The sequence below is a fragment of the Cherax quadricarinatus genome, chromosome 23, assembly GCF_038502225.1.
Source record: "Cherax quadricarinatus isolate ZL_2023a chromosome 23, ASM3850222v1, whole genome shotgun sequence".
Classification (NCBI taxonomy): Eukaryota; Metazoa; Arthropoda; class Malacostraca; order Decapoda; family Parastacidae; genus Cherax; species Cherax quadricarinatus.
Genome location: NC_091314.1, coordinates 17,686,641 through 17,710,786, shown reverse-complemented (window position 1 = coordinate 17,710,786; position 24,146 = coordinate 17,686,641). Strand labels below are relative to the sequence as shown.

The 24,146-nt window shown below is 41.9% G+C and overlaps 1 protein-coding gene across 9 annotated transcripts in view; it reads left to right on the top strand.

Moving 5' to 3' along the window:
* Positions 1-24,146, top strand: part of gus (splA/ryanodine receptor domain and SOCS box containing gustavus) — an 843,229-nt gene that overhangs the window by 765,121 nt on the left and 53,962 nt on the right. Inside the window, exon 1 of one of the 9 annotated variants that reach the window (XM_070087990.1) lies at positions 492-1,604. The exons of the other annotated variants lie outside the window; for them this stretch is intronic. Within the exon in view, the coding sequence (XP_069944091.1) occupies positions 647-1,604 (958 nt within the window). The 5' untranslated portion in view covers positions 492-646. Of the gene's footprint in view, positions 1-491; positions 1,605-24,146 lie in introns of those variants that run through there. 9 annotated transcript variants of the gene reach the window in all.

Sequence of the window (24,146 nt, the reverse complement as noted above, 5' to 3'; positions counted from 1 at the left end):
TTTCGGTCCTGGGACCTTGATCAAGTGATCAAGGTCCCAGGACCGAAACGTTTTCTAATAAATATGTTATAGTGTTTGCTTACGTGTCTTTCTAAACCAACTTGTCGGTATTTATTACCAAGGTTTATACCAAGGAGGACTTATGTAGTATGAGCCTGACTCGAGAAATCGTGGTTAGTATGAGCCTATAGGTTTGCTGCCGTGTTCCTCCGTTCTTGGAAATATAAACACATATGCAGTCAATAAAGGATCACATTAAACTGCATATGTGTTTATATTTCCATTGTGTCGGTATTTTATACCATTTATTTCCTCCGTTCTTAAAGGTAATTTTATTTACCGTGACGTCACTAGACTTGTTTCTTCCTAGTCTGGTCTGCCCTCTCCCTAATTACTCCCCAGGTGTGAGTCAGACCATACCTACCCTGAGCTTGGCATGGTAGCTGGCATCCCGTTCGCCCACTGGCAATATACCCACGTGCCTGCTGGCTACCTCACTCAGTTGTGCGCTGATACACCTGTAGGCGAAACCTCTTCAGCTGCTCCCCGGAGTCTGCATCGCCAGTTACTACAATTCTTGCCTGTGTAGTGTAAATTTTGTGCCTTGCTGGAAATCGTGCATTGTTATTGCGTAGCTACAGAAACCATGGTGAACTCTGTGCGCGATTTGTGTGGATGTGGTCGAGATGGGTGTTGTGTTCAGAACTGTAGCGGCGATGACGACGACAGCGGTGGTTCCAGCGGGCGAGTAGCTCAGTTACCCAGGCCGCGCCGTGTTGAGAGCAGTGTTGCAGCTGTCTCTCTCAATAATCACGCTTGCACAAACAATTCCCACCCGGATATTTACACCAAGGTGCACGCCGATGATTTTTGTTTGTGTGACACATCTTTGGGCAGGGTTGTTGACGAGTGCTCGGGTGTGAAGAGCCGAGAGGCAAATTCTGTTAACAGTGAGGCTGGTAGTAGTGTTAGAGAGAGACGACGACACAGTGCTGCAGAGCTCTCTGAAGGGCTGTTTGCCCGCCACGTGTGGTCACATAGGAGGATAGCTTACTCGCTGTCTCGCGAGGCCTTCTTTCCTACACCTAATGAACATCACCCGGCCCTGCTGCGGCCCTTGGCTGCCCTTGGGGACCTTACTCAAGCCTACCCTGATCTGACAGCCCGTCTCCAACACCTGACGGAGCTCCTCTCCAACACTCGCTTCAACCAACAACATTCCGATCAGTCTTCAGTGTTGAGCAACGAAGATACGGCTCTGTTGAGTATTATTGCTCGCCTGCACCTGCGACTGTGTGCCCAAGGTAACCATCAGCGGCAACCCTTGTGTACCACAATATCTAATCCTCCGAGCTCGGATAGTTTGATCTCAAATAAGTGGGCATCGCTCTCTTGTGTAAACATAACCTCTGAGGCAGACCGCACTGCCACCACAACTACTACGAGTGAGTGGCTCTCCAGGACCTCCTCGCTAGTGTCTCTTGCCTCCTCATTGCCCGAGGACGAGTCTACAGACGAAGAACTCGTCGAGGACACCATGGCTGGCGGTGACTTAGTAGCCCCCCAGCCGCATTATGACCATCATGCCTATCACATTTACTATGGTAAGTTTGACTCACGAAATCAAACCACACCACGGGCGGGATTTGAACCCGTGGTCAGAGAGTCTGGAGTTTCGAGACTGACTGCGGGTTCAAATCCCGCCCGTGGTATGGTTTACTATGGTGAGTTGTCAGTTTGTATTATTTTGTACAGTTCAACGATAGCCTTTTTTGGGGTGGGGGGGGGGCACTCTTCATGTATACAGAGGTAACATATTACCCTGCATTTGCATTCTACAGTAGAAAGTATTTTTTTTTTTGGGGGGGGGGGATGTCTGACGTATTGTTGGGTATGCTTATAGGAACATAAGAAAGGAGGAAGCAGTTGGCCTGTTGGCCCCATACTAGGCAGGTCTTTCACAAATCCAACCCACTAACAGAATAAACGCTGCCCAAGCAATAAGCTTTGATAATTCTGTTTACTCACATGCAAAGTAAAAGGACACAAGTGCAACTAATGTGACATTTATTGTGGCAACGTTTCGCTCTCCAGGAGCTTTATCAAGCCATTACAAACAATACATGGACACAGAGGGTATATAAAGGCTCAAGTCCCACTCAATTCCAACCCCTCTCACTCATGTATTTATCCAACCTAAATTTGAAACTACCCAAGGTTTTAGCTTCGATAACCTTACTAGGTAGACCGTTCCATTCATCAACTACCCTATTACCAAGCAAGTACTTTCCTATATCCTTTGACATATACTATAAACAACAGTGGGCTTAAGACTGACCCCTGTGGAACGCCACTTGTTACTTTGTGATGAATGATTTAGAAAACTTGTTACTTTGCTTCCTATGGTGAGCAATGACTCGATCTATGACAGCACTTTTTCCCCAGTACCATGAGCTGCCACTTTAACAGTCTCTGCCTTACTAAAATCTAAATAAACTATCGAATTCTTTAACGTGATCAGCAGCCTCGAAAGCTTTACTGAAGAGGGTTAATAAATTAGTTAGGCAGAAACGGCTTCTCGTGAATCCATGCTGAGTATCATTAAACAAATTATGCCTAACCAGATGGCATCTTATAATGTCAGCTATAATTAACTAGTAATTTGCCTACAATTGAGGTCAAGCTTATTGGGCGGTAATTTAAAGGTAACTTGTCCCCTGCTTTGAAAATAGGAATAACATTAGCCATGTTGATAAATTAGACACATGTGCAACTCTTGGGTATCTTTATTGAGGAAACGTTTCGCCACACAGTGACTTCATCAGTCCATACAAAGGAGAATCTCCTTTGTATGGACTGATGAAGCCCCTGTGTGGCGAAACGTTTCCTCAATAAAGATACCCAAGAGTTGCACATGTGTCTAATTTATCAACATGTCGGTTCTCTGAACCATTCATCTACAAACATTAGCAATCTTCCACATCAGACACCACACCTGTTTGAAGAGATAAATTAGAAATTTTAGTTAATTGTTCACAGAGTTCCATTTTGCATTCTTAAGAACCCTTGAAAAAAGCTCAAGTCCTTTTCGCAATCTGTATGGCTTGGTACTAAGTCATTTAGCTTATAATATATGGATACTCCCGTCCTTCTGAACCTTCCATTTATCTACACTGAACTACATCTGCCACTTTTCCGACCAGTAATTGAGTTTGTCTAAATTCTCATGAAGTTCCGTGACATCTACGGTTGAATCAGTTATCCTACCTATCTTCGTGTCATCGGCGAATTTTCTCATATCACTAGTAATTCCCTCGAAATTATAAGTGTTAGGGTTATGGACACTGCATTTGTGTTTATATTTTCACTGCAGAGGAGCACTGAAACAGGCTGCTTTGTTGAAGAATTGAGGCACTTATGCAACACATGGGAATCTTTATTGAAGAAAAGTTTGAAGGAAGTGATGGACTGAACACATCGATTCCAGGTTGAGGGACTGATTACCTCAAACTTCTACTCTCCACTACTCTCCACTACCCATTTCTACTTTGTATTGGACTGATGAAGCCACTGTGTGGCGAAACGTTTCTTCAATAAAATTTCCCATGTGTTGCATAAGTGTCTCAATTCTTCAACTTGTCGGTTTTCTAAACCATTCGTCACAAGGCTGCTTTGTCTTTGCTAGGCAGGTCTTTTCAACACTATCTCTTCTCAGCTGAGCAAATATGTCATTGGTTTACAAAACCGACAAGTAAATTATTAAAGCACATGTGCAAAATTTGGGTACCTTTATTGTGGAGACAGAAAAATTATATAAAACACTGTGAAGATGGGTGAAGACAAATGCAGTTTATCCACCTTATGGAGACGCTTCCCATGCATCCGAAATTTTATCTACGAGGATGGACTGAGCGCATTGAATCTGCACTCTGGAAAGGCATAGTAATTAGAGGGGATAAGTGTACAAATGGAAGACGTGTATATCCCCTTTATTCCTGCCTTGCTAAAAATATCTAACGGAGACAGGACTTGCAGCAGGTTATTCAAGTTGGAAAAAAAATATTCTGAGAAATTATAGGAAAACGCTGGTTTGTTAATAGAGGTGTGGATGGGTGGAACAAACTCCCGAATAGCGCACTGAAGCGTGGGTGTGAGTTCGACCGGCCTAGCATGGGCTAGTAGGCCTTCCACAGTAGTTATCCTTTCTTATGTTCTTATTCACCCTGAGCTAATATTTTTTTATATCACTGTGGGTCGCATGTTTGTAGGAGTTTGGTGTTGGCTGGCGTGTAGTTAGCAGTACACGCAAGGTGGGAGAGTGTGGGTGAGGGAAGCATTGTGGCGGGGGGGGGGGGGAGGAATCACTTGAAGGTCACTCTTTGTTACCACGCTCCTGACGCTCTCCCACACCTGCTGCTCCACCTATAGTTCTCCCACACCTGTTGCTCCACAGCTCTCCCACAAAATGCTCCTCCACTTTCCTACACTTCCATACTTGCTTCTTCACTCACCAGTAAAATTATCTTATAATTCCAACATTTTTATCATTAGCATTCATTCAGCGCTAAGTTACAACACTGGATTGGCAACAAAGTTGTAGATGAGTAAAACAAACTGCCAAGTATTGTTATCGAAGCGAACACTTGGCAGCATCACGTTAAACAGTACATGATCTGTAATGAGTGGGTGTAACTAGGACTACCCAGGATGGGCCTTTATGGGGGATTGGTGCTTGTGCAATACGCTTGATGGACGGTAGAAACAAATGCAGTATAATGCGAACCTTGGTTGACAAATTTTCACCGCCACAGTGGCTTAACACAGCCCACTGTGTTGGCGAAACGTTGTCAATAAAGGATCACATTATACTGCTTGTGTTTATTTTTCCATTGCGTCGGTATTTTATACCATTTATTTCCATGCAGAGCCACCTGTGGAGAGGAGTATATATGGGGAGCCTAGTGTCGTGAAGAGTCAGGTGATGTATGTCTGTCTCCAGTGCACGATGAGCATACAATGCAGTAGCATAATATAATGGACGTACAGTGCATTATGTATAATATGGACGTACAGTACAGTATGTAATAATGTTGGTAGAATTACCGACAATATGTAAAGTGTGTGTGATGAATGGTTTGAAAAATCGACAAGTTGAAGATTGAGACACTTATGCAACATATGGGAATCTTTATTCAGGAAACTTTTCGCCACACAGTGGCTTCATCAGTCCAATACAAAGTAGAAAGGCGTAAGGAGAGGAGGAGTTTGAGGTAATCAGTCCCTCAGCCTGGAGTCGATGTGTTCAGTCCATCAATCTTGTAGAATGTACAGCATAGGGCCGTAGACGTGGCTTATATACTGTAGTGAGGTGAGGTGAAGCAGGAGGAGGTGGGGTCATAGTGGTACCATCCACTAGTCGAAGTAGGTCTTCGTCCAAAGGTTGAACAAGTGTTGAATTCTTTGTAACAAGATCCCATGATGCTGCAGTGGCGAAACGTTTCCTGAATAAAGATTCTCATATGTTGCATAAGTGTCTCAATCTTCAATATGTAAAGTAAAAGGACACAAGTGCAACTAATGTGACATTTTATTGTGGCAACGTTTTGCTCTCCAGGAGCTTGGACAAGCCGTTACTGCTTGACAAAGCTCCTGGAGAGCGAAACGTTGCTGCAATAAAATGTCACATTAGTTGCACTTGTGTCCTTTTACTTTACGCACAGTGCAGTAGCATAATATAATGGACGTACAATGCAGTATGCATAATATAATGGACGTACAGTGCAGTATGCATAATATAATGGACGTACAATGCAGTATGCATAATATAATGGACGTACAGTGCAGTATGCATAATATAATGGGCGTACAGTGTAGTAGCATAATATAATGAACGTACAGTGTAGTAGCATAATATAATGGACGTACAGTGCAGTGTGCATAATATAATGGACGTACAGTGCAGTAGCATAATATAATGGACGTACATTGCAGTAGCATAATATAATGGACGTACAATGCAGTGTGCATAATATAATGGACATACAGTGCAGTATGCATAATATAATGGACGTACAATGCAGTAGCATAATATAATGGACGTACAGTGCAGTATGCATAATATAATGGGCGTACAGTGTAGTAGCATAATATAATGGACGTACAGTGTAGTAGCATAATATAATGGACGTACAGTGCAGTGTGCATAATATAATGGACGTACAGTGCAGTAGCATAATATAATGGACATACAGTGCAGTAGCATAATATAATGGGCGTACAGTGTAGTAGCATAATATAATGGACGTACAGTGCAGTAGCATAATATAATGGGCGTACAGTGTAGTAGCATTCTCAGTAGTAGTAACCAGTAACCAGTGTACCGTTGACTCAACGACCAACCGTCTCTGCCTGAGTCACTATCTGAACTCATATTCCGCTGACCTGGCATTATTCAAAGACCCTCTATGGGTACGTGGGCGGCCAGTCAGTCAGTCAGTTATACGAGAGTGAGCAAGGAGGCAGGTCACGGCTCTAAGGGCGCAACCCACCTTATCTGTAATTATACGTACTACCAGCCTACGTGAGTATTTCTTTACCTAATCCACGCATTTGAACTCCCACATGATAAATGGTGGCACCGGTGTGGAGCGTGGATTTAGTTTTTACGGGTAATTCAGGACGTTACAAGACACAATGCCTCATTCACAAGTTGCTGTCGCAGAAGAATTGATCAATCAAATGCTTGATGATGGAGTTATTGCACCTAGCAATTCCCCTTGGAATGCACCCTTGATACTAGTACCTAAGAAGGATGGTACTTGGCGCCCAGTAATTGACTTTAGGAAGTTAAACGCGAAAACCATTCCAGATCGCTTTCCACTCCCTGTACTGGGTGATCTTTTACGTAATATCGGAGATAACAAAGTCTTTTCAACCCTAGATTTGTTACAAGGGTTTTGGCAAGTCCCTCTTCACGAGGACAGCCAAGAGCTAACTGCATTCTCCACTCCTACAGGTCATTATCACTTCCTCCGTATGGCATTTGGATTACGATCTTCCCCTATCACGTTCTCAAGGCTCATGACTAATATCTTTAGAGGTCTCATAGGTAATGCACTTATGGTGTACTTAGATGACGTAATCGTCATGTCTAAAGACGTGGATACACACTTGAAAAGACTTGATGTAGTACTTGGTAAGCTTGAAGAAGCCAATTTAAAGATCAAACTGTCTAAATGTCAATTTTTCAGATCAGAAATTAAGTTTCTTGGTCACGTAGTCACTCCTAGAGGGGTTACGACTGACCAAAGTAAAGTAACTGCAGTACTAAATTTTCCAACTCCCAAAACTGCTGATGCCGTAAGATCCTTTGTGGGCTTAGCAGGTTTTTATAGATCTTTCATTGCCAATTTTTCTTCCATAGCTGCTCCTCTAACTGAGTTGCTTAAGAAAGATGCTCCTTTTGTTTGGACCTTCCGTCAAGAAAGAGCATTCCAAACTCTAAAAGAAAAGCTAACATCTGCTCCAATTTTGAAATTTCCAGATTTTTCTAAGCCCTTCTATCTGACAACTGATGCTAGTTCAATTGGCATAGGTGCCGTACTAGCTCAGAAGACCGATGGCAAGTACAACACAGTTGCATTTGCTAGCCGAGTCCTTACGAAGGCTGAACGTAATTATACAGTAACTGAGCAAGAAGCTTTAGCAATAGTATGGTCTTTAAAGCACTTCCGAGACATTATTTATCAGTACTCTGTTCATGTCTTGACAGACCATGCTCCACTGATACCCTTATTCCAGAACAAACAACCTACTGGAAGGTTAGCCAGATGGACCTTGACTATCCAAGAGTTCAATCCCACCTTTGAGCATTTACCTGGCAAGTCAAATGTAGTCGCAGATGCCTTATCGCGACATGTTAGTATAGTAACTGCAGACCCTCCATTTAGTGCTGAAGATGTAAAGAATGCTCAACGAACAGATCCCATGTGGTCTGGTGTGATTCGATTCCTGCTCCAGGAAGATCTTATTCTGACTGTGAAGCCACCAGCACCCATCAGTGACTTTGTCATGAACCAAGAATTACTGTATCGAACAGCTGAGTTGGGTACTCCTAGCAGAAGAGTATACCAGTTAGTAATTCCACAGTCACTAGTGAATGTAGCCTTACAGCTAGTTCACGATGTACCAGGTGTTGCACACCCTGGTATGGATCGTTCAGTAAAACAAGCCAGATTGAAATACTTTTGGGCTCGTATGGCAACTGATATTTCTGAGTATGTTAAGAAATGTAGTGTCTGCATGCAACATAAAGGCAATGCTAATGGTCCTAATCCAATCCAAGTGTATCCAACTACTAGCGAACCTTGGGAAAGAGTTGCGCTAGATTTGTTAACTAATTTCCAATGTTCCCTCCAAGGTAACAAACATCTGTGTGTTATGGTAGACCATTTCACCAGATATTGTGAGTTAGTTCCTATTGCAGATAAGACTGCCGAGACAGTAGCTAAAGCGTTTAAAGAACGCATTATCTGCAGGCATACCACCCCTAAGTCCCTAGTAACAGATAATGGAGGTGAATTCTGTAATGAGATTCTTGAAAATTTGTGTACCTTGTACAAGATCTCTAAATCCACCATTGTTCCTCATCATCCTGCCAGCAATGGGTTAGCGGAACGAACCAATAAGAAAGTACTTGATGTCTTGAGAGCCACTATCAATCCCAACAGTGAAACTTGGGATGAAGTTATACCTGATGTGCAGTGTGCTATAAATTCTGCTTACAATGTTTCTATAGGTGACACTCCACATTATGCATTGTATGGTGTAGATAAACGTTTGCCTTATGAGTTGTTATATTCTAATCCGAAACCAAATTACAACCCTGATGATTTCATAGCAACTCGTACCAGCTTAGCTCAAAGTGTTTTTAGAAGAATCCGTGAAACACTTCATAAATCAACAGCTGAATTTACAAGAGTCGCAAACACTCGAGCAAAGCCATCCAAAATCAAAGTAGGTTCGAGAGTTATGCTGATTAACTTTAACAAAACGTCTGCAATGCCAAAGCTTGATCAAAAGTTTGTTGGTCCTTATCGAGTAGTTGAACATATCACTGGTAATAAGTATAAGGTTAGAGAGATTAGTACTGGTCAGTATAAAGAATCGCATTTAGATCATATGAAGTTAGTATGTGATGATAATGATGTTCCAACCCAGACTAATGTGACAGACTCTGACAATCCTCCTGATCCTGTACTCTCTTCCTCTGATACTCAGTCAGACGATCAACCTGAATGTCGTTATTCCCTACGTACACAACAGGTATTGAGAAATCCTCAAATATCATTTGTAACTTCCAATTCAGATTTGCCTCAAATACAGCATGAGTTAGCCAATGCTACAGAGTTTGATCCTCCCAGAGATGACACCCATTCTGCATATGTCAATCTCACCCTAGCAGAGTTGGGGTTAAATGTAAATAACCAGTATAGATGAATAATTACAGTATCAACTTATCAGTATTCAAGAATTTTTTTTTGTGTTCATGTTCTCTCCGCATTCTGAGAGTTAACAGTCTAGATTTGAGTGCACCGAATCTGCCTTTCTGTTAAACACTCTTTCTTTGTATATATTCCTTCCTCAGAATCCGTAGATCACATGAATACAGATCGATCGATCAAAATTTTTTTTTTATCACTTGTAATCTCAACGTTGAGTTCGATGTTCATTTGTTGAGTTTTAAGTTGTGCTATATTATACCTTGTATTGCATTACAGTTTCAGTTACGTAAGCTTCCATTCCAATGTTCTACTTATGTATGTTATAATGTTTAATTGTTGTGTACTTTGACATTGTATAGAATCAGCCCAAACCGTATACCTGCCATCTCTAGTTTGTATTAGTATGTCAGGACGACATACGTTAGCGTCGCCGAGCTCTCAGTAGTAGTAACCAGTTACCAGTAACCAGTGTACCGTTGACTCAACGACCAACCGTCTCTGCCTGAGTCACTATCTGAACTCATATTCCGCTGACCTGGCATTATTCAAAGACCCTCTATGGGTACGTGGGCGGCCAGTCAGTCAGTCAGTTATACGAGAGTGAGCAAGGAGGCAGGTCACGGCTGTAAGGGCGCAACCCACCTTATCTGTAATTATACGTACTACCAGCCTACGTGAGTATTTCTTTACCTAATCCACGTATTCGAACTCCCACATGATAGCATAATATAATGGGCGTACAGTGTACTAGCATAATGGGCGTACAGTGCAGTAGCATAATATAATGGACGTACAGTGTAGTAGCATAATGTAATGGGTGTACAGTGTAGTAGCATAATATAATGGGCGTACAGTGCAGTAGCATAATATAATGGACGTACAGTGTAGTAGCATAATATAATGGGCGTACAGTGCAGCAGCATAATATAATGGACGTACAGTGCAGTAGCATAATGTAATGGGTGTACAGTGTAGTAGCATAATATAATGGGCGTACAGTGTAGTAGCATAATATAATGGGCGTACAGTGTAGTAGCATAATATAATGGGCGTACAGTGCAGTAGCATAATATAATGGACGTACAGCGCAGTAGCATAATATAATGGACTTACAGCGCAGTGTGCATAATATAATGGACGTACAGTGCAGTAGCATAATATAATGGGCGTACAGTGCAGTGTGCATAATATAATGGACGTACAGCGCAGTAGCATAATATAATGGACGTACAGCGCAGTGTGCATAATATAATGGACGTACAGTGCAGTGTGCATAATATAATGGACGTACAGCGCAGTGTGCATAATATAATGGACGTACAATGCAGTGTGTGTAAGAATGGTATACAATACCGACAAGATGAAATTAAGACACATGTGCAACATCTGGGTATCTTTATTGTAGACGTTTCGCCATCCAGTGGCTTTATCAATACAAATTCTAGGACATAACTTGAAGACAGGAGAACTATATACAGAAGATGAGGTAATCAGTCCCTCATCTTCTGTACATAGTTCTACTGTCTTCAAGTTATGTCCTGGAATTTGTATTGATAAAGCCACTGGATGGCGAAACGTCTACAATAAAGATACCCAGATGTTGCACGTGTCTTAATTTCACAATGCAGTGTGCATAATATAACGGACGTACAATGCAGTGTGCATAATATAACGGACGTACAGTGCAGTATGCATAATGGACGTACAGTGCAGTGTGCATAATGGACTTACAGTGCAGTATGCAAGGCAAGGCTCAATGCATTTGAACCGGCGATCCAGTTTACACTAGAAGTCCAGTGACAAGCTACTGTTCCTCATCCACAAAGTATATAACAACCTAAGATTTCAAGTTTACCGGAAACCTACAAATAAAAATGATCTCACACACTTCTATGCCCAACCTTTGGACGACGACCTTCTTACACTAGTGACAGGTCCCACTGTGATCCCGCCTCCTCCTGCTTCAACTCATCTCACTGCAGTATATAAGCCACCTCTCTGGCTCTGTGCTGCACTTCCTACAAGAGTGATGGACTGAACACATCGATTCCAGGTTGAGGGACTGATTACCTCAAACTTCTACTCTCCTTACCCATTTCTACTTTGTATTGGACTGATGAAGCCACTATATGGCGAAACGTTTCTTCAATAAAGATTCCCATGTGTTGCATAAGTGTCTCAATTCCTCCACTTCTATTCCAGTCAAGATACTAAGACCAAAAGAGGCATCATCATCGGGTTTTTCCTAAGAGCATAATACCGAATTTGTAGTCCTGAGTTTCTTGACAAGGAATGTACATACATTCACCAAACCTTCAGTGATTTACATTTTCCTTCTTTTTTTCATCAAAGATTACAAGAAAACAGCTCTTCAGATTATTAATTCTCCACGCACCAACACCACTCCTAAGAGTTATAATTCTTCCCAACAGCCAGGTTGCATTGAACGTTTCTAAAGTACATGCACAAGCTAACACTAGAGTCGCCATCGTTTCCAGCACTTTAATAATAAAGGATCTAACCAGGACAAAATCCAGGCAGAAGAATTGAGACACTTATGCAACATATTAGAATCTTTATTGAAAAAACGTTTCGCCACACAGTGGCTTCATCAGTCCAATACAAAGTAGAAATGTGTAAGGAGAGGAGTAGTTTGAGGTAACCAGTCCCTCAACCTGGAATCGATGTCAGTCCATATTACTACTACTGCCATCATATATTACTACTTCTACATTCTATATCACTACTACTACTACTACCACTAGTATTACATCTCACTCTAAGCCTATATATACCTTCTGTGTGCATGTATTGTTTGTAAAGGCTTGACAAAGCTCCTGGAGAGCGAAACGTGATCTGGTGTTTCATTTGAGTATTGGGTGTTAGGGCGGGCAGGGAGTGGGTTTTGTAGCAGGTGGTTGTGAGGAAGTCATGGTGTGGTGGGTGGTGGGGTCACCAGCGTGACCACCCTACCGCCCACGCCTCTACCACTTTCCGCTACATCCTCCTCTTTGTGCATCACACATCTTTGCTTTTTGTTATGTGCTCCCAGTCAGTTCAAGGTTACTTTGATACCACTCACTCTACAACATATAAACGTTTTCATACCCCTATTAATCTCTGGTGTTGAAATGTTATCCCGTTTTCTCCTGTCTACTCACTCGCTCCACTTTCACCTCTTTGCTCAGCTAGGTCTTCCTGTCACGTGTTTAGGACTTGCGACTAATATGAAGAGCAAACCCTTTTGAGAAATCACACACTTTTTCTTTTTTAATACAAGATGCAATATACATATATTGCAGATGCAATGTACACCATACGACCATGAGGTGATTGCACAGAAAATGCGTGTAAAAGGAATAACTTCGTTTTGATAAGGACCTGCCTTGTATGGGCCAGTAGGCCTTCTGCAGTGTTCCTCCATTCTTTTGTTCTTATGAAAATGGGCAGATGAATTTTTAACTTTCATCCCAAATGGAACTCAAAGAGCAATAGTAAACATAGTGAAATCTGGGGCTGCTACAAGGCACAGTACTCACCCCGCTCCCCTTCCTCAGTCTCATTTTTGATAGGTTGGATAACTAAGACCTTCAAAACAAGGGATTCCAAACCAATGATGACTACCACTCACTCGTTCTCTCTAGACTCAAGGCAGGCGAATTTACTGAGCTGGAAAATGCTAAGAACCATCATATCTCATAAACAGTTAAGTTCCTAAATTAATGGGAGTGATTGAGGTCCTAGAACTGTACTCCTTAGAACGTAGGCGAGAAAGATTCATCATCTAGATTTGAAAGATACTGGAGGGATTGGTACCTCCAGTGAAGTGCAGGGAAGCGGTGAGTACACTGGAGAGGGATACCTCTACCTTTGATATATATTGGATGAGTCCCTAGTTTTTCTACTCCCAGAGCCCGGCATTAGGCCAGACTCGTATGGGACCAAGACTCTTCAATGCCTTCCCAACAGCATGAAGGGGGATCGCCAATAAATCTCTACCTATCTTCAAGAGGGAGCTCGACATTCCCCAGAATGGTTCCTGATCAGCCGACTTGTGCATACGATGGACTGTGGGTGGCGGACACAAACAGCTTGATTGATGAGGCCAGCAACAAGGCGACCTGGTCTGGGACCAGGCTGCGGGGGGCGGTGACATCCGGAAACGACTCCAGGTAAACCCCGGCACACTTTGTTAACTCTTGTGGAAAAATAAAAATACATTTGTTTTGGATGTACTACACGTCAGTGCCAATCAACAGTTAGTACTGATGCTCCTGGCTAATAACAGCGAACGTAAACAAAGGCGAATCAAACGTGATGGATGGAACTTAGTCAGCCATTAACGAGTGTGTTTAATCTGTCCATCCTTACTGGTGTTGTGCCAGAGTTGTGGAAGATGGCTAATGTGGTTCCTATATTCAAATCAGGGGATAAGTCCATTCCTTCAAATTCCCATCCAATAAGCCTGACATTTATAGTGGGCAAATTATTAGAATCAGTTACAGCTGACATTATTAGAAGTCACCTTGAAGATCATAATTTGATTAATGAATCTCAGCATGGGTTCACGAGAGGTCGTTCCTGCCTGACAAATTTACTGACATTCTTCAATAGAACAGTAGACAGTGATAAAGAATATGATATTGTTTATTTGGATTTAAGTAAAGCCTTCGATAGAGTACCTCACAAGAAACTCTCAAGAAAAGTGGCAGCTCATGGTATAGGAGGTAAAGATCTAGCATGGATAGAGGCATGGCTTACCAATAGAAAGCAGAGAGTTTCCATTAATGGAGTCAAATCTGAATGGGGATTAGTCACTACTGGCGTTCCACAAGGACCAGTTTTAGGTCCTCTTGTTCATAATTTACATTAATGACCTTGATGAAGGGATTACGAGTGACATGAGCAAATTTGCTGATACAAAGATAGGCCGTATGATTCATTCTGAGGAGAATAGCAATGAACTCCAGGAGAATTTGGACAAATTAATGTCTTGGTCTGGAAAATGACAGATGAAGTTCAATGTGGACAAGTGTAAAGTACTAGTGCTTGGTAATGAAAATAACCCTTGAAGCTATAATCTAGGTGAAGTAGAGCTTGATCATACAGAATATGAAAAAGACTTGGGAGTCATGGTAAGCAGAAATCTAAAGCCAAGACAGCAGTGCCTAAGTGTGCGCAACAAGGCTAACAGATTACTTGGATTTATCTCAAGAAGTATAAGTAACAGAAGTCCAAAAGTTATTTTACAGCTCTATACATTACTAGTGAGGCCTCATTTAGATTATGCCGCTCAGTTTTGATCTCCTTACTACAGGGTGGGTATAGACTCATTGGAGAACATACAGAGAAGAATGACTAAAATGATTTACTGCGTAAGGAATCCCCCGTATGAAGATAGACTTAAAGCCTAAAATCTTCACTCTCTGGAGAGACGTAGAATGAGGGGAGATATCATTGAAGTGTATAAGTGGATGACGGGCATAAACAAAGGAGATATTAATAAAGTACTGAGGGTATTGAACCAGGTAAAAACCAGGAATTATGGATTTAAGTTGGATAAATTTAGATTTAGAAAGGACATAGGTAAGTACGTACTGGTTTTCTAACAGAGTTGTGGATGCGTGGAACAGTCTTCCCAGTGAGATGAATGGTTTTGAAAACCGACAAGTGAAGAATTACACACTTACGCAACATATGGGAATCTTTACTGAAGAAACGTTTTGCCACACAGTGGCTTCATCAGTCCAATACAAAGTAGAAATGGGTAGGGTGAGGAAGAGTTTGAGGTAATCAGTCCCTCAACCTGGAATCGATGTGTTCAGTCCATCACTCTTGTAGGAAGTGCAGCACAGGGCCAGAGAGGTGGCTTATATACACAAAGACTTCAATGCTTGTCCAACCTTTGGACGACGACCTACTTACACTAGTGGCAGGTCCCACTCTGATCCTGCCTCCTCCTGCTTCGACTCTTCTGACTGCAGTATATAAGCCACCTCTTTGGCCCTGTGCTGTACTTCCTACAAGAGTGATGGATTGAATACATCGATTCCAGGTTGAGGGACTGATTACCTCAAGCTCCTCCTCTCCTTACCCATTTCTACTTTTTTTTTTACATTTGAAAACATGTAAAAAAAACTTTGTTCTACTTTTTTTTTGTTATTGAAAATATGTAAAAAAAAAACGTAGATCTACTTTTGGAGCGCTACACATGTGAACATATATCTGCTTGGACAGTTTAAGGGTTAAATTGTTGCATAAAAATGGGTATAAAGTCTGAAACACATACTGAGCCTGGGTAAAATTTACAGAGGGGCATTTTCCTTACAGCATTTGTTCAGCCAACAATTGACACCAATTGCCCTGGACAACCATTCGTTTCCAACTCCTCTCCTTGGCAAAATACCACATATGACAGGGCTCCCACCCTTCCTAATTTCTATTGCTGACCTATACCTGCTAATCGGGTCCTCACTCCTATGTCTGCCAACATCGTTGCCCCCCTGCACTGAGGCAGATAATAGGATTGCTCCCATTACCTTTCATGATGTCATCCAGACGGCTAACAATATCTCCCATCCCAGCCCCAGGAAAACATACCCTCTGCCTCCTCTTCCTGGAATTCGTCGTGACGTTCTCCATGGTCTTTGTTGGGGTTTCTGGGGATGTTTCACTCACGTCTGCTAATGCTTCCTTGATGCTCGTTGTGACATTCCCAGTAGACAACCCACATTTGTCAGGTAGTACCGAAAATGGGTTGGAAGTTTCCACAGTATTCTGGTTCTTCGTTGTTTCTGCCTCTCCAACAGTCTTCTTGATCCTCAGCTTGGTTCCATGTTGTTCAGCCACTGACCAGGTTCCTCTCTTAACCTGAGGACTCGCAACAGGATTATTACGAATCCTCTTGTTCTCCTCCGTTAATCGCTGTATCTTCAACTTAGCAACCCTAAGCTCCTCTTTTGGCTGCTGGTAGAGTTGCTCAAGAGAGGGCATCCTGGTTCAGATTCACAGAGAGCACACAAACAAGTCTTCACAAGCTAAGTACACGTCACCACTGAGAGCTAAGTACACGTCACCACGTACAATATGTGTCAGTATGTACCTACTCTGTCTTTTTACTTGAAGCTTATAGTCGGCTGAAGAATCATCTCTTGCCAATATCCAGCAATAGTCTGCAAACATTCTTGTGCCCCATTTGCCCTGGTACCATTTTTCCATAGTTGAAATATTTTGGTGAAACCTTTCACCATGTTCGTCACTAACTGTCCCACAGTTCGATGGAAAAAAAAAGTCTATATGTGAGACCAAAAAATGGATTTTAAGAGACATGTTACATCACATGTTCTTGTAAGCCTTGATGACGGTCACGAAATTTTGAAATCTTCACATAGCTGCTAGGAGATTCCACTGTTGAAGACGAGAGCCCGGCAGCTTTGCCTTATTTTTGGGTAGTTGTAGATCTAATGTTGGTAGAATTACCGACAATATGTAAAGTTAAAGGACACAAGTGCAACTAATGTGACATTTTTATTGTGGCAACGTTTCGCTCTGCAGGAGCTGTCAAGCTGTTACGATGAAGTTCCTGGGGAGCGAAACGTTGCCACAATAAAAATGTCACATTAATTGCACTTGTGTCCTTTTACTTTACATAGTTGCAGATCCTTGACAAGATCATGGAGTTCCCCTTTAGGTATGAAATGTTGCCTAGAGGAGTGTGCTTCATCAAAGTTTCGGTCACTGTAATCCAGCACTGTCATCCTTTTCTTCTTCCTCCTCACCCTTTCTTCACCTGACTCGAAGGATACCGAAGTTGGTGCATCAGCAACAGGTAGACCTTCTCCGTGTGGAACTGGGCGAATAGCTGATGGAATGTTTGGATATTCAATGGTCCCTTTTTTTTCTTTGACAAGCCCTTTTGTACTGGAGGTACTATGCATAAATAATTGTTAGTATGGTCTGTTGGCTCCCGCCATGTCATTGGCACAGCGTAAGGCATTTCTTTCATCTTCCTGTTCAACCATTGGCGAAGGTTGGTAGCACAATTGTTGCAGTGTATGTGTGGAGCCCAGTTCTTAAGAACATAAGAATGGAGGAACACTGAGAAGGCCTCCTGGCCCATAGAAGGCAGGTCCTTATCAAAACCACCCTGGGAAGGCATTCATAAAGTTGATTGAGACACTTATGCAACATATGGGAATCTTTATTGAAGAAACGTTTCGCCACACAGTGGCTTCATCAGTCTTTTCCAGATGGCGTCTTTTCCAGATGGCGACCGGGCTGTGGCCTACCGGGCGGGGGGTATCGTTAATCTTCTTTCTTCTGTATTCTTTTTTGGGCCCCTCCGGTTGGAGGATGACTTCTGTCTTGCGGTGACTCCCCAAGTGGGAAGTGTCTTCTCGTTTAGCATCTTCAGCAGAATAGGAGGGCGGAGGCAGCAATCACAGGGTTCGTTTTGGAGCCACACCCCAGCTTTAGCAGGCAGCAAAGTGCTGGGGAAACTTGTCTTCACGGTGATTGATCATTGACAGTCCTGCTAGGTGAGGGTACCGTCTTCGGCAGCCCCATTCTGGAGAATCCTGAATTTCTTCCTTGTGGTGTAGTCGAGTGCCACAAAGCGGTGACTTTTTGAGAGTAGGTTGATCAGGGATTCAGTGGTGACTCCCTGATCAACCTACTCTCTAAAAGTCACCACAGGGCCGTAACAGTGAGGCGAAGCAGGAGGGGGTGGGATCATAGTGGAACCATCCACTAGTCTAAGTAGGTCTTCGTCCAAAGATTGGACAAGTTTTGAAGAATTCTTTGTATCGGTGGTTTTCAAACCAATGATTTTCAAACCATTCATCACATCTGTCAGACACTGCATCATCATGGGATCTTGATCCAAAGAATTCTTCAAAACCTGTTCAATCTTTGGACGAAGACCTACTTAGAATAGTGGATGGTTCCACTATGACCCCACCTCCTCCTGCTTCGCCTCACCTGACTACAGTATATAAGCCACGCCTACGGCCCTGTGCTGTACTTTCTGCAAGATTGATGGACTGAATACATCGACTCCAGGCTGAGGGACTGATTACCTCAAACTCCTCCTCATTTTTACCTTCCTACTTTGTATAAGACTGATGAAGCCACTATGGCGAAACGTTTCTTCAGTAAAGATTCTCATATGTTGCATAAGTGTCTCAGTTCTTCAACTTGTCGGTGTTCGAACCATTCATCATACCCAAGAATTTACTCATGTGCCCACGTCACCAATCTTGCATCCAAAATATAGGCGATGTGCCTTTCTAACCATAGCAGTTATACGGCGCGTCTGTGATGCAAAGGTCACCTCACCACAAATGTAGCAGAAATTGTCTGCACTATTCACACAAGTACGAGGCATCTGAAAGAAGAAAACAATAAACAATTAGAAGATAAACAAAAAAATTATTCATTAATTTATCATTATAATACAGAGCATAACAGCTAAGAACTATATCATTCAGTAGGAAAATAAAATTAATATAATATGTCTCGCATGTATATCAATAGCTTGCTCAGTGAATATTTATTATAAGTTTAGAAAGTGTTTGGCTAAGAAAATCATCTACCTTATACCTCAAAATATAAACTTGGACATCACAACCACCTTCTATGACTGCTGGAACAATAATGAAGGTCAGTGAGACTGTGAGTGTGGTAAGAAACACACTGCCACTAGCCTGTTGGAACCTGTTATGACACGTAGGTCTATATTGAAAAGTAGAGCTAACAAACAATTTTAACCATGATATTCATTATCAGTGACCTAAAATTACTTGGAAATTGCTACTCGGGTCTCGGAAGCATTTTGGTTGTTGACCAGTGGTATTTATAATTTGAATCCATTATTGCGGGTTCTCTCTTGGAGAGATTCTCAAGACCTTATTTATATCCCCAGTGTTAATACCCATCTTCCACTTATACACTTCGATTAAGTCTTCCTTCATTCTCCGTCTTAAAAGTGAATGTAATTTAAGGGGCTTCAATATTTCTTCATAGGGAAGATTTCTAATACTATGTATTAATTTTGTCATCCTACGCTGAATGTTTTCTAACGAATTTATATCCATTCTGTAATAGTGAGACCAGAATTGAGCTGTGTAATCTAGTTGAGGCCTTATTAATGATGTATAAAGCTGTAGTATAACCGCTGGACTTCTGTTGCTTACACTTCTTGATATAAATCCCAGTAATCTATTTGCCTTATTGTGTACGCTTAGGCACTGCTCTCTTGGTTTAAGGTTACTGCTTTTCATAACCCGCAAGTTCTGCATTATTTAGCTGATAAATGCTATGGTTATGAAAATTCCCGAGCTTCAGAACTTTGCATTTATCTACATTGAACTGCATCTGCCACTTTTCTGACCACGAATTGAGTTTGTCTAAATCCTCCTAAAGCTCCGTGACATGTACGTCTGAATAGATTATCCTACCATCTTCGTGTCATCAGCGAATCTGCTCATATCACTAATAATTCCCTCGTCAAGGTCATTGACATATTATAAACAACAATGGGCCTAAAACTGATCCCGCTGTGTACTAATCATATGAAATGGGGTAACAGCACCAAGTTCATGTATCCAATTTTGTCCAGAAGACTTTTGTATAATGATTACAACTGTTAATTAATTTAATGTCAATCGCTAAAGGTGGGCGACTCGGTTAGGGTGAATAATTCCCGGTGGTGGTGGTGGTTATAAAGTTCGGTTAGTGTGGCCTGGCAGGAAGAGGAGATATCCGGAATGAAGCGATGAGTAACGTGCAGCCCTCACTAGCGACACCAGGGTTCGTCTACCCGTTTACGCATGTATCATAACTATACTTTTAGTTTATATATATTTGCAGATGACACTAAAATAAGCATGAAAGTCACTACTGTAGAGGACACTGAAAAAAATACAGGAAGACATAAACAGGGCTTTCCAGTGGGCTGTGGAGAACAACATGACGTTCAGTGGTAATAAGTTCCAGCTGCTTAGGTATGGAAAGAATGAAGAACTCAAAAGGAACACTATATACAAAACTCAAGAGGGTCACCAAATAGAACGAAAGGAACACGTAAAAGACCTGGAAATAATTATGTCAGCTGACCTTTCTTTTAAAGACCATAAGACAAAGATCACGACAGCCAGGAAGTTGACGGGGTGGGTATTGAGAACTTTCACAACAAGGGAAATAATGCCGATGATGACACCTCAAATCGCTAGTGCTCCCTCATTTAGAATATTGCTCAGTGCCGACGGCCCCGTTCAAAGCAGGATAAATATCAGAGGTGGAACAAACACAGAGAACGCCTTCAAGTCTTGAACATGTACCCAGGGAAGCGAAGGAGAGAGAGAGACACATGATAATATATACCTGGAAAGTACTCGAGGGCCTGGTCCCAACTCTGCACACAACCATAACAGCATATTGAAGTGAGAGATATGGAAGTGTAAAATAAACCCAGTGAGAAGCAGGGGTGCGGTGGGGACACTAATCAACATCCGGTGTCCCAGACTATTCAACATCTTACCGGAAGATATCAGAAACACGGCTGGAACAAGTGTAGAAGCCTTCAAGAGGAAACTGGACAAGTATCAACCAGCAGCAACAGCCTGGTTGACCAGGCAAGCACCAGACGAGCCTGGCCCATGGCCAAGCTCCGAGAGTAGTGAAACTCGAAACTCTTCGAAGGTATATCAAAGGTAAGGTAGTTGTGGAACCACCACTTTTTGGGATATTCGTATTAGTAATTTTATTTATGAAGACCATATTGATTATAATCACACGCGCGTTTACTGGCAGCTCTGCCATTTCCACATTTTTTTGTCCTGTTTTTCCTGGTCTTCAGTGCTCTTCTCTGTTTCTGCTCTTCTCCAGTTTTTCTGCATTTTCTTTTTTACTCCTGATGAGTCTTCTTTTAATAGTTAATTATTAAACTATATCGTTCATATTTCACCTCGTTTTTGTGATGTATCTCTTGGTAGTTGCTTTGCATGTTTTGGGTAAGGAAACTTACTTTTTCTATTTTAACTTCGTAACATAATTTCTTTATTCATCCGTTTGGTAAGTGGGCCAGCGGGCTGCCAACAACAGTCTGATAGAATAGGCAATCAACAGAAAAGCCTGGGCCCAGATCGGGGTGCAAGGGTAGAAAAGCTTTTGAAATCTCTCAAAGGGTGCTTCTTTCGTACATTAGCCTACTTTCACTGTACTCCAGCATCAGGATAATATAGTTGTTTGGTCATTACCAGTTACCTTGTTTTAGTCATAGTGTTGGGTGACGAAACTTTGACGCAGTATTCCCACGTCGTTTGGTTTCATCGTCTTTTCTCTCAATCTATTATATTGATTTTGGAAAAAAAAAAACTGTTGTACAAGCGAAACGTCTGAATGAAGTTTGCAGTTACGGTTTTTGTGTGTCTTCTCATCTACATGATTATTGTAATGCAAAGGCGACTTTCATACTTGAAACAATAGAAAAAATGGAGAGGTAATTTTAGGGTGATCTGTACCTGTTTAACTTAAGAAAAGGTACAGGAGACTGGTATATTGGAACCAAAGGAGAGATGCAGTAGTTAAGACATCGTTATTAGGGACTAATACTTTCCTCTTGAAGCTACAGTAATAGGCTATGTAGTACTTTTATCATACCGGATGCGAGGGAAAAAAAAAGGCTGGTACATAAATGTTATTACGTTAAGGAAGGCTTGAGGAACTCGAAATAAAATCGGAGTAAAAGACAAATCACCCGATAGATAAATTAGGCACATGTGCAACACTTGGGTATAAAAATACCCAAGTGTCGATTCTCTGAACCATTTATCTACTATCACCCAATAGAACCTAAGTCTAATGTGAGAGACCTGGGAGTGATAGTGTCAGCTTACATGTTCAAGGAATACAGCAGTGTTGTTATCGCAACTGCGAGGAAAATGATGGGTTGGGTAACTGGAACTTTCAAAACGGGTGATGCCAAGCCAGTTATGATACTCGTTAGGTCACTTGTTTACTCTAGGCAGGCATATTGCCTCTTGTATACCTTTGACGAGTTTCGAATCTTTTTACTCCAGGAGTAGACGAAATTGCAGAACCGGGAAATGTACAGAAGACTGTCACAGTAGATATAATTTTTTTTTGAAGGCGAGAAAGATGGATCATAATTTACACCTGGAAGATTCTGGAGGAATTGGCTCCAAATCTGTGAAGAGTACACCGAGAGACAAGAGACAGCTAAACAACCCTTCCATCAAGCATAAGGAGAATTGCTTACGAACCTAAGCTGTCTTCAGTGGGGATCTTCTTAAATTCCTCGGATCATTTCCTGATCAGCTAGGCTGCTGGATTGTTGGCTGCGAACACCAACAGCCTGGTCGATAATGCCAACTATCAGGAGGTCTAGTTTGGGACCTGGGCGCGGGGACGGAGGGGAGGAGAAGGGGTCGGTGACCTCCGGAAGCGACTACAGGTAGCCTAAAGCTAATGGATTTTATGGCTTCATACCAAAATGTATAAGTATTCCTAGTCCCAAAGTTATATTAGAAACCTGTCATTTTAAATGCCTTTTTCTTTTGTATCTACGATCTTAATATTACTGGATCAAGAACACTGAACTTAAACTTTAGGAAAACGGAGAATGATTATGGATGTTTGAAGTGTACAGTAGAAAACAGGAATTAATAAAGGCGACATGAGTAAATTGTTCACTGATCCTTGAAGTATAATATAATGGATGGTTTATTCTTCCTGTAGCCAGCCAGCCTCGTGCGTGTAGCCACTTGTATATCGCTGTGTAAACTTGTGCGGGTTACCCTCATAAGAAAATGCGAGTTTATCATAGATTTTGGAACGTGCTTAAAGCCACGTTCACCAATGAAGATTGCTTTGGTTTTCGTTGTCTAGTATTTTCGCAGCGCTACATCGATAACATTTTTGTTTTAATATAATCTTTCTGTAATTATCTTTATTGAATTGGATATTTTAGGTTACCTTGATTAACCGTACATTAAGTCAGTACAGCTGAGAACGTTAAAAAAAAATGCCATATACTGAAAATTGCTTTTCTCACGTTTTCTCAGTCTTTTAAAGCTCACGTTTTAATTAATAGAATAGGTTGGTAGTTGGTGCCATTTGTCATCGTTCCAGACAAACGGTGAATAAGTTTTGTGTGTGTGTGTGTGTACTCACCTAGTTGTACTCACCTAGTTGAGGTTGCGGGGGTCGAGTCCGAGCTCCTGGCCCCGCCTCTTCACTGATCGCTACTAGGTCACTCTCCCTGAGCCGTGAGCTTTATCATACCTCTGCTTAAAGCTATGTATGGATCCTGCCTCCACTACATCGCTTCCCAAACTATTCCACTTACTGACTACTCTGTGGCTGAAGAAATACTTCCTAACATCCCTGTGATTCATCTGTGTCTTCAGCTTCCAACTGTGTCCCCTTGTTACTGTGTCCGATCTCTGGAACATCCTGTCTTTGTCCACCTTGTCAATTCCTCTCAGTATTTTGTATGTCGTTATCATGTCCCCCCTATCTCTCCTGTCCTCCAGTGTCGTCAGGTTGATTTCCCTTAACCTCTCCTTGTAGGACATACCTCTTAGCTCTGGGACTAGTCTTGTTGCAAACCTTTGCACTTTC